General features: G+C 52.5%; 1 protein-coding gene across 9 annotated transcripts in view; it reads left to right on the plus strand.

Moving 5' to 3' along the window:
- Positions 1 to 11,635, plus strand: part of TMEM63A (transmembrane protein 63A) — a 29,563-nt gene that overhangs the window by 15,949 nt on the left and 1,979 nt on the right. For 6 of the 9 annotated variants that reach the window (XM_057507802.1, XM_057507801.1, XM_057507803.1 and 3 more), the window contains 13 exons: positions 601 to 681; positions 921 to 1,044; positions 1,128 to 1,261; positions 2,201 to 2,338; positions 3,486 to 3,639; positions 5,259 to 5,365; positions 5,492 to 5,578; positions 5,976 to 6,038; positions 7,858 to 8,074; positions 8,748 to 8,853; positions 9,986 to 10,153; positions 11,008 to 11,123; positions 11,454 to 11,516. In XM_057507802.1, coding sequence (XP_057363785.1) covers positions 601 to 681; positions 921 to 1,044; positions 1,128 to 1,261; positions 2,201 to 2,338; positions 3,486 to 3,639; positions 5,259 to 5,365; positions 5,492 to 5,578; positions 5,976 to 6,038; positions 7,858 to 8,074; positions 8,748 to 8,853; positions 9,986 to 10,153; positions 11,008 to 11,123; positions 11,454 to 11,516 — 1,558 coding nt within the window. Of the gene's footprint in view, positions 1 to 600; positions 682 to 920; positions 1,045 to 1,127; positions 1,262 to 2,200; positions 2,339 to 3,485; positions 3,640 to 5,258; positions 5,366 to 5,491; positions 5,579 to 5,975; positions 6,039 to 7,857; positions 8,075 to 8,747; positions 8,854 to 9,985; positions 10,949 to 11,007; positions 11,124 to 11,453; positions 11,517 to 11,635 lie in introns of all 9 variants that reach the window. The other 3 variants (XM_057507805.1, XM_036901583.2, XR_008999307.1) reach the window with 2 other exon arrangements.

Genomic DNA, 11,635 nt, shown 5'->3' on the forward strand with positions numbered 1-11,635 from the left:
TTACTAGCCATGGACCTTGGGTACAAATCATGTAACCTTTCTCACTCTTATTTTCCTTATCTATAAAATGGGGACCAAACCTCACAGGTTGTGGTGAGATTTAACTAAGTTAACACTGTAGCAGTGGCTGGCCAATGGTAAGCCTATGTACAGCATACTTAGTGATTGTTACCCTGTGTGTAGACCTTTCTGGGCTGAGGGTCCTTTGCTGTCATTAAAGGTCTGTGATCTTCGAAAGGGTCACAACCTGCGCAGGATTCAGTGAGTTCCAAGGTAGACAGGACCTAGAGCAAATAATAATTCTCTCCCTTTGGGTGGGTTGAGGAGATAATGAACAGTGTTAATTTTTTCCCAGGAGAAGTGCCAACCAATTTAAAGCCAAGTGGGTACAAATGTGTCAGTTTCAGGCAGTCACTTTCATGCTATTAAAAAAGGCCTCTTTGTATTAAATTTCAAAATTTCCCTTCTTGGTAAAAGAAAGGTGTCTGTGGGTACAGAAGTGAGCAGCATGGTACTCTGTTCCCTTGGAGCCTGGGGTCTCCTGCCTGGGGGTTCTCTTTCCAATGGCCCTCTCTTGCCCCCGGCCCTTCCTGCACACAGGGACGCGTATCCCACATGTGAAGTGCAGGATGCCCAGCTGTGCTACAACGTGGCCAAGCTGATGAACCTGTGCAAGGAGAGGTGAGGGAGGCTGGTCGGGGGGAGTGCGTGGGTAAGCCGGCCTGCAGCTTTCAGACCCTCCCCTGTGAGCTGCCCGCCTCCTGCCTTGTGGGCCTTGGACCCCCCGCTGGGCAGGGAGGTAGCTCTGTCATTCCCTGTTCAGAAAGCTGAACTCCCTGTTTGGGGGGTGACCCATGGTGGAAGGGTGGGTGTGGGGCTGCACCACAGGACTGAGTCTGAGTTCCCTCCCACCCCTGCAGAAGACAGATTGAGAAGAGCCTGACCTATTACACACATCTGCAGGTGAAGACGGGCCAGCGGACCCTCATCAATCCCAAGTCCTGTGGCCAGTTCTGCTGCTGCGAAGTGCCAGGGTGTGAGAGGGTGAGTACCCATGCAGGGGTGCGGGTGCTTGGGTCCCCCCCGCTGCCTGGGGCCATGTCATCATGGAGTGTGCCCTCTGGTAGGAAGACACCATCTCTTACTACACACGCATGAAGGACAGGCTGATGGAGAAGATTGCAGAGGAGGAACGCAGGGTCCAGGACCAGCCCCTGGGGATGGCCTTTGTCACCTTCCAGGAGAAGTCCATGGCCACCTAGTGAGTGTGTGCATGCACCAGCCCTTCTCGTGACTGTCGCTTGTCTCCCAGATAACTTACTGTCCTAGCTGGATAGAGATGGAGCTTCTGAGTCAGCACAGCTGGGATATCTTGGTCGCTTTTCCATCTCCCTCCCATGGGCGGCTGGGAGGCAAGCCATCCATACCCACTCCCTTGGGAGCCCAGTGCATGTCTGTGCCACAGTTGGGCATGGGCAGCTCTGGCTGAGCCCCTGTCACCCTGCAGGGAAGGGTTCACCTGCTCAGCTTGGGGTTCAGCTCTCAAAGTGCTCTCAGGCCTGGGGTCTAGGGCCAGCCCCTTGAGAGTGGCTGGGGTGGGGTTGTGGAAAGGAGGTGGCCAAACAAGTGCCCTTGCCCTGTGCCTCTGCCTCGGGCATCGTGGGCCCTGGGAACCGACTCCTGGAGGTACCCAAAGTCCCCTGAAAGGGGCTGGGGGTCCAGAGGAGAGAGGAGGGAGGGCATTCTGAAGCAGGCCTAGGGTGGCTAGTGAGCTCTTCACAGGAGGAAAGCAGGAAGGAGCAGACCTGCAGAGGTGGCCGGGGTCAGGGATCTGGGATTGATGGGGAGGAGGCCAGATGTAGGAGACAGAAGCGGCTGTGGGGCCTGGTGGGGCATGGGGCAGGATGGCCCAGGAGGCCTGGAGTCAGGTGGAGCACACAACCTAACTGGGGAAGCCTCAAGTCCTTCTCTGTGTAATCAGATTTGCAGTCGCTACTCTCAGGTTGTTCTGAGGATTAAACAAAATGCTCCACACAGTGTGCTAAGTGTAGCCTCTGTTCCATGTGCTGCTGATAAGAAGCAATTAATGAAGCACCGGTCCCATGCCAGAGGCTGCCACCCTTACGGGGTCCCATGTGCCATGTGTGAACGTGGTGCACCAGCTGCTCTAGGCCCTGGTCATTTCCCTATTACCTGGCAGCATCCTGAAAGACTTCAATGCCTGCAAGTGTCAGGGCCTCTGCTGCAAGGGTGAGCCCCAGCCGTCTTCCTGCAGCAGAGAGCTCCGCACCTCCAAATGGACCGTCAACGTTGCTGCTTACCCTGAGGACATCTGCTGGTGAGTCCTCAGGCGGGAAGGGGTGGGAAGAGGCCTGGCACCTGCCAGCTGGAAGCATAGGCGCGACCTGGCATTCTGGGAGATCCACATGTCTCCTGCACTGCTCTGGGCCAGGGGTCAGGGCTGATGTGGGGCCATGTCCACACTCAGTGTAACTCCTGGCATTAGCCATGTCCAGTAGCAATATAATGTGAGCTATGTATGTAACTTTACATTTTCTTATAGCCATGTTAAACAAAAAGAAACTGTGGAAATTAATTTTAATAGTCTTCCTCTTATATCCAAAATAGTATCATGTCAACATGTGATCAGTTTTCAAAAAATTGAGATGCTTCTCATGCTCCTTTACATTCTTAGTCTTTGACATCAGTGTGTGTTAATGTTTCGCACATCTTGATTTGGAGCAGCCACAGTTCAATATGTCCAATGGCCACGTGAGCCTCATGGTTACTGATTGGACAGTGCAGCCGTAGGTCAAGGATCAGCACTCTCCAGCCTGGGGGCGCACTGGTGAGCTATGGTATGTCCACGGGGCCCATTGGCAAGCCCTGAGCATGATGCCTGGGTGAGGGTGGCAGACACCCTGCATGGCTGGCCTCAAGTCTGCACCCAGCGTGCTCATCTCCACAGGGCTTGAGGTCTGCCGCTGACAGTTCTGGTCTTTGGTTCAGAGGGCTTTCTACATTTGGGATTGTTGGTCCCATCTTGGCGGAGGTGAGAGGCCAAGCCAAGCACCTTTGCACCTTTGTCTCCTGCCTCCCTCCTCTTTATACCTCAGGCCACAGCCCCACTGGGGACAACATGTCAATAGTCATTAGGCATTACAGGCAAGTTTAAGAAATTCCATGTCAGAGCCCATCTGGCTGGATTGGGTGCTCATGGCTTTGCTGTGGGAAGATGCTGGTCTAGCAGAGAAGCCGTGTTAGCTGTTATCCCTCTGACTTCAGAGGGACCCAAAATCTGACCTTCCCATAACTGAAGGTCACTTGCCTGTCCTCCTGAGGTCAAAATGAGCCCTCAGCCTAGTCTCTTGCCTTGCTAGCTTTGACCTTCTGACCCATCTCAGCTAGGGCACGTGTATCCACATGTTGATACAGCAGGCAGCACACTGGGAGATAATCCTCCAGGCCGTGTCCTCCCTCTGCAGGAAGAACCTCTCTACCCAGGGTTTCCGCTGGTGGTTCCAGTGGCTGGGCATCAACTTCACTGTCTTCCTGGGGCTGTTTTTCCTGACCACCCCCTCCATCATCCTGTCCACCATGGACAAGTTCAATGTCACCAAACCCATCCATGCACTGAATGTAAGTGACCATTCCACAAGGCCCATCCCAAAGGGACTGGGGATGAGAGGGCGAGCTGGGTGGGAGGGGGCTGGAGAAGGGGTGCTAGGCCAGGGGCCATGTCACTCAGCTCCTTGCTTCTAAGCCTCAAGTGGGCATGGCCACTTTTATTACACTGTCTTTATAGTAATGACATGTGTATATACATATTTTGTGGAGTCACTCTAAATGTTCAACAGAAGGGGTCATTTAAGTTGAGTGAGGTATATTCAGTCTGTAGAATGTTAAGCATCCATTAAAAAATTGTATCAACTTTGTGGCAGACAAGGGGGTTTAGGATAAATACAGAATGTAACTTGTCTCTGAGCAGTGGTCATGGTGATAACATGTATGATGGGTGCTAAGGGGAGCAGGCAGAAAGGAATGAAAAGAGCTTCTTGATATGGATGGTGGGATTGTTAATTAATTATTTTATTGTTTCAGTTTCTGCTAATCTTGTTATAAAGTCTGATAGTAGGTAGGGAATGAATGATTTTTTAAATCTTAGTGAGTGGATAACTGCTAAACACTCCCCAAATTGACATCTACTTAAAAAGATGATGGTTTCTCAAAATTAGCTTTGTTGAAATATCAACCTAAGTCTTTTTTTTTCCAGTTCCACTTGGCATTTAGCTAATCCTGCTCTGGGGATGCACACTGGGCTGGAGGGCCTGAGGTCCTGGTCCTCACTCTGCCATTCCTTAGCTGATGAATTCTGAGCCTTGCTTTCCCCCCACAAAACTGGAGTAAAAATACCTGCCATTTTATACTCATGGGGCTGTCATGATTATCATAGGAGGTACTGTGGGTTAAAGCTCTCTTCTCTGGTTCAATCTATAATAAAAAATAGTATCGATTCAGCAGTTTGGTTTAGATTTAAAGCATGTAAATGTTCATTCTTGTGTCAGTCTTGATATATGTCAAGGCTTGTTCTGTGGATGACAGACCTGAGTAGAGTTCCCCTTTGTGTATTTTACGTAAACCACACCCTTAGTTCATTGTTTGCCATTCCAATTTAGATTTCTTACAGTAAAGCAATAATTTAAAGACTCTAAGCCAGTCTAAGTATACTGCCCTCTGAGGTTTTATTTCCTCCTTCCACAGTTGTCTTCCTCTTCTCTAATTGAACAGCATTTTTCACAAATTAGCCTTTATCAAGTCTTAACATAGTATCCAACTCAGTTTTTGAAGAAATTTTCTCTCTATTGTTATGATCATTTTATCAGGGAAAGTATTCAGATCATGTGATTACATAGTAAGTACAAGGGGCACAGACAGGCTTGGAGCATCCCCGAAGCAGTGGGAGCTGAGTGGGCAGGCCAGCCGGGGAGGGGCCGGTTTTCTGTAGGGAAGGGAGGAGGTTATCTTTCTGGCCAGTAGGGCAGGTGGAGTTTGGTGGTATGTGAAGTTGCTGTCTTGTCTATTTGTCCAGCATTATGAAACACCTACCCAGAAGCAGGCACGGTAGTAGTTCTGGGGGTCAAGGGTGACTAAAATCTGACCTCAGGAGCTCATTGAGTTGCAATGCCAGCAGTAATGCGCTCAAAGCCTCCGTGGCTCACAGCCCTTCCACTCGCTCTTGTGTGGACTTCATTTTCCAGGACCCAGTCATCAGCCAGTTCTTTCCGACACTCCTGCTGTGGTCCTTCTCTGCCCTGCTCCCTACCATCGTCTACTACTCCACACTGCTGGAGTCTCACTGGACCAAGTGAGTGCCCAGAGCCCTTCCCTGAGGAGGGCATCCCCCCCAGGGCAGTGGGCACACAGCAGGGGCTTTTCTGGAGACAGCCGGAGCATGTGCAGGACGCGAGGGCTCACCTCTGACTCCCTCTAGGTCAGGGGAAAACCGGACCATGATGACCAAGGTCTACATATTCTTGATCTTCATGGTGCTGATCCTGCCCTCCCTGGGTCTCACCAGGTACACCCCCCAATTCCTGATTTAAATTCAGAATCAGGGTCACATCTGGAGGGCTGTGTGCAGGAGAAATGGAAACGTTTCCGGAGTGTTTGCAAATCCCTAAACAACATTGAAACCTATCACACCCACGTGCAGGGCCCTTGTGCTGGCCCATTGACTCCCTGGACATATGATCTCTCCTCCTTTAAAAAAAAAGCTTGAAAACCTTCCTGTCACAGATCTTCCACTTACAGGGAGGGTCTAATCATGACTTTGTTTACTTCAAGGAAGGAAGTTTCTGTTGAAGCAGGCCCTTATCAGTTACACTGTTGTTAGTGGCATTTTAGAGAAAAGTGAAAACGTAGTGATCATGTGGAGTGTTGGAATAAATTCTTATGGGATTCATTTTTCTTTTCAGTTTGGATTTTTTCTTCCGGTGGCTCTTTGACAAAACTTCCTCAGAGACCTCTATCAGGCTGGAGTAAGTATTGGTCGGCCATGTTGAGATTTGGGGCCAAGGCCCTGGGTCAATGCCCCACAGGGGCTCAGGCTGGGGCTGCATGGAGGGGAGGGTTGTCTGTGCTTCAGAGCCAGTATTTTCCTTCCTGAGATCGCAGGGCCTAGGACTTCCCACCTCCAGGGCCTGGCTGGGTGGGGCCAGGCAGAGCCTGTGGCTGCCCGAGGGGAGCTGCCCCACTTTGTGCCATGCGTGCAGAAAGGTGGTTAATCTTTTGGGCTCACACTCCATTAGCGGCGATCTCATTCATTCTCTGAAACTTACTTACTGAAAACAGAGCCACTAGGGGAGAAGAACTGCTGGAAGTTGCTGGTGCCTGGAGGGGAGAGAATAATTACAGTGTGACCAGGATGCCTGCCTGGGCTGGGTTATCTTTGCTGGGAGAATGGAGTTAAACTTCTTTCTGACACGTGTCCTTTTGGTGTTTGCAGCTTGAACCACACCATTTAATAGTAATACCTATCATTTAAGAAGGCTCTATGCTAAGTGCTTTATTCTTTTTCTCAATTAAACTTTACAACAAGCTATGAAGTAGATATTACTATTAGCATTTCTATGAGACTGAGGCCCAGAGATGTTGAATAACTTGCCTAAGTTTACCCAGCTAGTTAAGAGACCGAGCTGGGATTCAACCTCAGACCCCACTGTGCTATAGTTCCTAATAAATCCCTAGGTCTTGGGATTGACTTTTCCAAAGCACTGCTATAGGGAAGGCTGGCTGTGCTTACTTGGAAGGATAGGGTGAATTTTAATGGTCTCTGGCTGGATGAGCAGAGGACTTGGGGGCGGTAGCCACAGAAAGACACAGACAGCCGAGCCAGCTCTTTCTAGGATGCCAGTGACTTCCAGACTGCCATGTGCAAGTCGGCTCCTAGGCCTCATCCTATGTCCTGTCCCTGCACCACCTGTGGTGCTAACCCTTCTGTCCTCCCTGAAAGGCTGTCCTCGCTCCGCTCAGACCTCATATTGGTTCTCCCATACACGCGTCTGCTCCACGCCCACTGGGCGGGTTCTGCATCCCCAGGCTCTGTGTATCACCACCTGCGGGCTCAGCCCTGGGTCCTCTCCCACATTCCCTCAAGGCAACCTTGGTACTCCTGAGTTAGAATGGCTGTTGCACGTTCAGCTCCAGTAGCCTCTCCTGGCTGCAGCCCCGGTCCTAATGGGCATTTCAGACTTTACCTGCCCCAAATCAAACTCCTGACTTTTATCCCCAGCTCTGCTCCTCCCACAATTGCCCCCAGCCATGACTGTTTCTGGCACAAGTGCCCTGGAGTTCCTGCCTTCTCTCCCTCCCACGCCACACAGCTCCTCAGCAAACACACCCTCACAGACAGACCCAGTACCCCACTGTTCCCGCCCCCTCCACAGCACAAGGGCCGTGGCACCCCCTCAGTCTCCTGCCCGGGACCCTCCTGCAGTCGGGGCAGCTCAGGGGCCAGCATCCCACATGGGGCCTGCCCCCTCCCTCCCTGACCTGCAGCTCCCCACTGGGCGTGGCTGATGGCCCCATGCCTCCCCTGAGAGCCATGATCTGTTGTCCCCCAGCTTGGGATGCTCTCTCCCAGGTTTCCAGGTGACTCACTCTTACCTTCTCCCGTCCCACACACATCCGTGCTCATCAGCATGCCCTGCGCCACCTTTTGTCTCCGTGTGGTACTCAGCACCTGGCACGCCTCTTGTTTGGCTTGTGGGCCTGTGAGAGCAGGCAGAGGAGCCTGGAGCCGGCTGGGCTCACGAAGGGGCCACATGGGGCCTCTGGCTTCTGCTCTTGCATGCCCAGCCTTCGCACTCTGCGGAAGAGGCGCTCCCAGCTCTCAGCCCACCCGCTCCCCAGGTGCGTCTTCCTGCCAGACCAGGGTGCCTTCTTCGTGAACTACATCATTGCTTCGGCCTTCATCGGCAATGGCATGGAGCTGCTGCGGCTGCCCGGCCTCATCCTCTACACCTTCCGCATGATCGTGGCCAAGACAGCAGCTGACCGCAGGCATGTCAAGCAGGTACAGCTGGTGGGAAAGCCCCACTGTCCCCTGCCGGAGCCTGGCTCTGTGCCCAGTGTGTCTTAGTGGGGATACAGGAGTGCTGCATGAACACGCCCATCTTCATAGCTCTCCACGCTTGCTCACAGCTTCAGGAGTGAGTTCACAGTTTTGCACCTTAACTGGTCACGTTGCACACATACAACTAAAATCAACATGCTCCTTTTCCATGGGCATGCACTGGCATAAGTTCCCAATATTACCACAGATATCAAAGGCCTCTGGGCAAGCTTTCTTGAAGTTGGGTGGTGGGGTCCCTATTCACCTTCCTTGGCCATTGTGGGCACTGTAGAGGAGAGTTGGGAAGCCTGCATGCTTCCATCCACTCCTGAGAGCCCCGGAGGTGAGCCCTGCAGTACCCCTGCTTGGCAGGGCAGACTGGCCATTGGAGGGAGAGCATGGGCCCTGGACGCGAGGGGCAGAGCTGGCATGGTCTCACGCAGTGCCTGGTGGGGGTCACTCTACCATCTGCGGACCATTGTGAGGGAGGGAAAGGACCTTAGGAGGCAGTTCTGGGTGTCTCCATTTCCAGAGCCCTTCTCCACGCTGCACTCTCCTTTCTACCTGAGGAGCACTGGGGTGGGACGACTGGGGTAAATGAAGCCGTAAGTGCCTCACTGCCTCCTCCTCCCAGAACCAGGCCTTCGAGTATGAGTTTGGAGCCATGTATGCATGGACACTGTGTGTCTTCAGCGTCATCATGGCCTACAGCATCACCTGCCCCATCATCGCGCCATTCGGTGAGTGGCTCTGGGGGTGGTCCCAGGGCAGGTGGGTCCCACTGCCAAGTGTCTCAGAGAACCATCACCAGGGCCCCATAAACAGAGGACCTCCTGTGGCCACAAGAACCACAAGCTGCTGAGGAGCCACAGGTGACCCCAATGTGATCTCGCCTCTCCTGAATTCCTTCCACATGACGGCCTCTCCTAGTACTTGTCCTGGTCTGAGGTTCTTGGCCAGTTGACCACTTTGTTCTCAGTTGGTTCCCCAGTAGCAGCTGAGAGGTGCCGGAGGTAGTGACTGAGGCTCTTGTGGCTGTGCTCTCTGGCTGGTTGCCTGTTGCTTTCCACATGGGTAATCCCACTTACTTCTCACACTGCCGTACAGGCAGAACTTGGTTGTTCCCTGTTTTCACAGATGAAGCTCTTAATACATTGTTCATAGGAGAGTCAGGATTTGAACTTAGAACCACTTGGTTTAAAGGTCAAGGTCTTGCAATTAAAAGAAAACATCAGCAACTGGGAGACAATGGAAGACTCTGGAAGGAAGTAGAATACCCAAGACACTGTCAGCAGGATACCTGAGGTGTAGGAGTACAAGGAAGTTTTAGTTTTCCCTGTACACACTCTCCTGCTACTTTAAGAATCCACAGTATTACTCTTTCACAACAACAAAAATTTTTTAAAGAAACTAACATAAGAAAAGACAGCACCCATCCCTTGTGGCAGCCTCAGGCATCTATTGACTATGATCAGTGAGGGGGTCAGCCTGGGTGGGAGAAGGGAAGGAAAATGGAGAGTGGGGGGCCCAGCCTGGAGGCACCTAGGGAGAAGTGAAGGCCAAGCATCTGGGTGTAAAATGGCCTTTTTCCCCAAAATGATACTAGAATTTCACTGTTCCATGAGGACAGAATCACAGACACTTCTATTCCTTTGGGCCAGAAAGAGGCTGGGAAGGTGGAAGGGAGGGAGAAAGGAGAGGGAGAGAGCAAGCGCGTGCCAGAGCGAGCACCAGAGCGCTGCAGCAGGTCTTATTATCAGCTTCAGCTCCTCAGTTGAAAGCAGTGCCAGCCCCAGGCACAGCCACCCCAGAGGAAGTGGGCAGGGGTCCTTGTGGCCAGGAGGTCTCCAGCTCACAGCCTTGTCTCTGCAGGCCTCATCTACATCCTGCTCAAGCACATGGTGGACCGGCACAACCTCTACTTTGTCTACCTCCCGGCCAAGCTGGAGAAGGGGATCCACTTTGCAGCTGTGCACCAGGCCTTGGCCGCTCCCATCCTGTGCCTCTTTTGGCTTTTCTTCTTCTCTTTCCTGCGACTGGGTGAGGGCTCTTCTGCCTTAGAGTGGGGGTGGGGGCAGGAGGAAGCCCTCACCTCACATTCCTGCATCCACACTGCAAGTCAACTCCTTCCCTGCTTTAATAGCATCAACTCAGTGTCCAATCAGAAGCCGGGAGCCAGGGTGAGGGCTGGTTAGGCGTCCAATCAGAACGTGGTACTCAGGGTGAAGCTGGTTCGGTGTCCAATCAAAATGTGGTATCCAGGGTGAGGGCCAGTTAGGTGCAGCCCAGTTCCCATGCTAGCCCAAGCTCAAGTGTAACTTGGTAAAGTCCAGATTGATTGTCCAGTCCAGGTTTATAGAGAAGATGTTTCCTTTATCAGCTATGAAGAGGCGGAACTAGAGGTGGGGAAGTTGGTCCAGAGTGCTCTTTGCGTTGTCAGTGGATCCAGGTCTTCACACTTCACAGTATAGAGGAGGTGGGACATGTGGGAGGGAAAACTGACGCTCTTGAGAAGAAGAAAAAGGCAGAAGAGATGTGTGGCTCTCCCCAGTCAGGTGTGTGTGGGGGGGGACGGGGGTCTCCATCCTACCTAGCCCAGGGCATGGAGACTGGAGAGAACTCACCCAGCAAGGAAGCTGGCAAACTGCCATTGAACCTGAACTCTGGCCAGGGATAAATGCCAGCTGTCCAATGGGTCACTGTATGCTTTTGGCTATGAAGACCCCATCCCAGCTGCTGGAGGGATAGGAGTTGGTGCGTTCTCTTTATTTTATGCCTGAGGGAGAAATCTCACAGCTGCCGAACCAGGTGTGGCTCTTCCTCAGCAGGGTGAAGGTGAGTGCTGGCAGGGCAGACCCCGCCCCCTGCCAAGACTGGCACCCCTTCGTCCCCAGGTTTGAAGGCCCCTGCCACGCTGTTCACCTTCCTGGTTGTGCTGCTTACCATCCTGTTCTGTGTGGCCTACACCTGCTTTAGCTGCTTCAGGCACCTGTGCCCTCTGAACTATAAGGTAAAGGGCCCTCCCTGCACCACAGCCCAGCTGGGGCCTGGGAGAAGCTGGTGGGCTGGTGCTCCACCTCCTCCACCTCTACAGGTAGCAGATCAACAGCCCTCTCCAGATTTTGTTCATCCCTGGAGAAGGCATGGGCAGTTGGGTGCAGCGTGGCTTCCCTCCTACCCCCTCCCCTGCTCCCTGCACTGTGCCCCGCCTTGGGCTGCTGCTGGGAGCCTGGTGCCAGCTGGTACTATTATTCTGGGTGTTAATAGTCTGTTTGTTTGGAGGGTGGTAGCAGGAAGATCCGTTTTGTTTATCACTGCAAGTTTTTGCTGTTATCTGCAGACAGAGGAATCAGCAAATGACAAAGGAAGTGAGGCAGAGGCCCGTGAGCCTCCACCCTTCACGGTAAGGTGCTGCCTTCCTGAAGTGCGGTGGTTCCAACTAGAAGGGCCCTGCAGACTAGCTTTGACCTTTTCTTGTTAAGATAAAAGTCCCTTGATCCCATGGCAGGCAAGATTCTGAAT

Source organism: Manis pentadactyla, chromosome 9 (assembly GCF_030020395.1).
Source record: "Manis pentadactyla isolate mManPen7 chromosome 9, mManPen7.hap1, whole genome shotgun sequence".
NCBI lineage: Eukaryota > Metazoa > Chordata > Mammalia > Pholidota > Manidae > Manis > Manis pentadactyla.